Source organism: Adiantum capillus-veneris, chromosome 16 (assembly GCF_014529385.1).
Source record: "Adiantum capillus-veneris isolate H3 chromosome 16, ASM1452938v2, whole genome shotgun sequence".
In the NCBI taxonomy this organism is placed as follows: domain Eukaryota; kingdom Viridiplantae; phylum Streptophyta; class Polypodiopsida; order Polypodiales; family Pteridaceae; genus Adiantum; species Adiantum capillus-veneris.
The window spans coordinates 56019379-56021410 of record NC_140946.1 but is presented as its reverse complement, the minus strand read 5'-3'; the positions used below and the strand labels follow the sequence as shown (position 1 = coordinate 56021410).

The 2032-nt window shown below is 39.6% G+C and overlaps 1 protein-coding gene across 1 annotated transcript; it reads left to right on the top strand.

Moving 5' to 3' along the window:
* Positions 1-596: 596 nt before the first annotated feature.
* Positions 597-908, top strand: LOC147439079 (uncharacterized). Its single transcript, XM_086483965.1, has one exon. It carries the CDS (start codon positions 597-599, stop codon positions 906-908), a length of 312 nt encoding a protein of 103 aa, XP_086340091.1.
* The last annotated feature ends 1124 nt before the right edge of the window (positions 909-2032 follow it).

Here is a 2032-nt window from a genome sequence, read left to right as displayed (position 1 = left end):
TCGGGCGATAGATCCTCCTCCTCCATTACCTTTGAAGGATCCTTCAAGAGACTAGCAAATAGAGAATTTAAGAATAGAAGGAACCCAAAGGATTCTCTGATTAGCTTGCAATATCATTCGTGCCTAGGACACCATGACTGTCTATAGATGATAGGCAGCTAATGGTACTTCTTGTATGACCATCTTGTGGAATCACAATCTTTTAAGTGCACCACCACCATGTCAGCAAGAACCACCCTGCCCCTTTGGACCTCAAGCTCAAACTTGTCCCTTTTAGACTTGAGGAAATCGCTGTGCTGAGCTATAAGGTCATCAAGAATGAATGGGGCATTAAAGATAGAAGAGACCTTGTTGAACATTTCAGCAGCTCCTGCCAATACTGCAAATAAAATAGTCTTTCATCCACACATACAGGATTTTCAACACACACACACACACACACACACACACACACACACACACACACACACACACACACACACACACACACACACACACACACACACAGAGAGAGAGAGAGAGAGAGAGAGAGAGAGAGAGAGAGAGAGAGAGAGAGAGAGAGAGAGAGAGAGAGAGAGAGAGTGGCTTACAGGTAAATGGCAAGAACAAAGGCGACTGCAAGAAAGGCAGGCAAAGGTCCAAGTTTGGCTGCTAAAGCGGAAGGAAGATCTGTTAGTAAAAAGAAGAGACCAAGAAAGTCCATGAAAATCTTGAAAGCTCCAAGGATGAAGAGGCTACAAAGACACATCAAGCTGTTCAAGGAAATCAGGAAGGCTCAAAAATGTATTGAGCTTCTTGTACCAAAGCTTCCATTCCAAAGACTAGTCATGTCAATATGTGAGGAAGCATGTTTTGGCACCATGAGATGGAAACCTGTTGCACTGCTGGCACTCCAAGAGGCAGCATAAGATTTTTTGCTAGAATATTTCAATGACATAAAAATTGTTCTAACACATGCACACATGGTAACAATTATGGACAAGGACAATGAAACTTTGAAAAGAGTAAGGTGGAGATATGACAAACTGCTCTAGTCCAAAGAATTTATAGACAATACAAAGAAGGAAATTTTGCTTATTCCTCCATCAAGGCCATAGGCAGAGGTGAAGATTGTAGAAATTACCCATGATGTGAATACTAGGGCTAGAGCTGAGCAAGAAAACCGGCGTGTAGAGAAGATGAATAAACTGAAAGAGAAGGGAAAAGCAGCAAATGCTATAGAAAAAGAGATTAACAACTACCACATTGTTACACACAAAATCGATGTTAGCAACTTTTTTTTAAATCATCTATGGAGGAAGGATTAATAGTAGATATACAACTAGAAGATGGCATAAGAAGACTTGCATTAGATTCTATGGATATCAATATATTATGGGATCTAGATGCTCAAATCACAGATTCAATTGTCTATATCTTCCTGATGTAAGATGCTTTCACCAGTTTCATCATATTTTTATTCAGCCTTGAGGTTCAAGACTAACAACTACTAACTGTCTTGTAGTTTGATTAAGAGCCATCTACCTGCACAAAGTCATGCAGAAATATATATTTTGGATCCCCAGATTTTTGTCTTTCTTAGATTGAAAAACACCCCTATCAGCACATTCAAGAAGTTGCTTGCCCATTGTCCAATGCTGCAAGTAACAACCATAATTTTTCCATATGAGAGCAACCACTTATGGAGCCTTGTGTGCATTGAACTTAACAAGCTAGTTGTCTAGACTCTAAACTCAATTGAGGAACGCATCTAGAATTAAGATTGTGAGTATTGAGAATTAAAAAATGGTTTTATATTGGATAAAGTATGGAGATAGTTATTGTGTTGGGTTCATACCAACTCCTCCTGCTTGCAAATACATAAAAAGACTGCTGCAGGCATATGGAAGGCTATGTGGAAATCTAGAGCTGTATAAGTCAGAAATTAAGGAAGTCATAGTGCCTATACTGACGGATGCCAACTTGTGTGGATGGAGGTGCCTCCTCCATGTTGAGTATATACTGCATAGCTTTTTTGCACTAAATCCATTCA

What these genes read in the sequence shown, in the direction of transcription:
- LOC147439079 (XM_086483965.1), top strand. Translation starts at nt 597, where the DNA reads ATGGCAAGAACAAAGGCGACTGCAAGAAAGGCAGGCAAAGGTCCAAGT.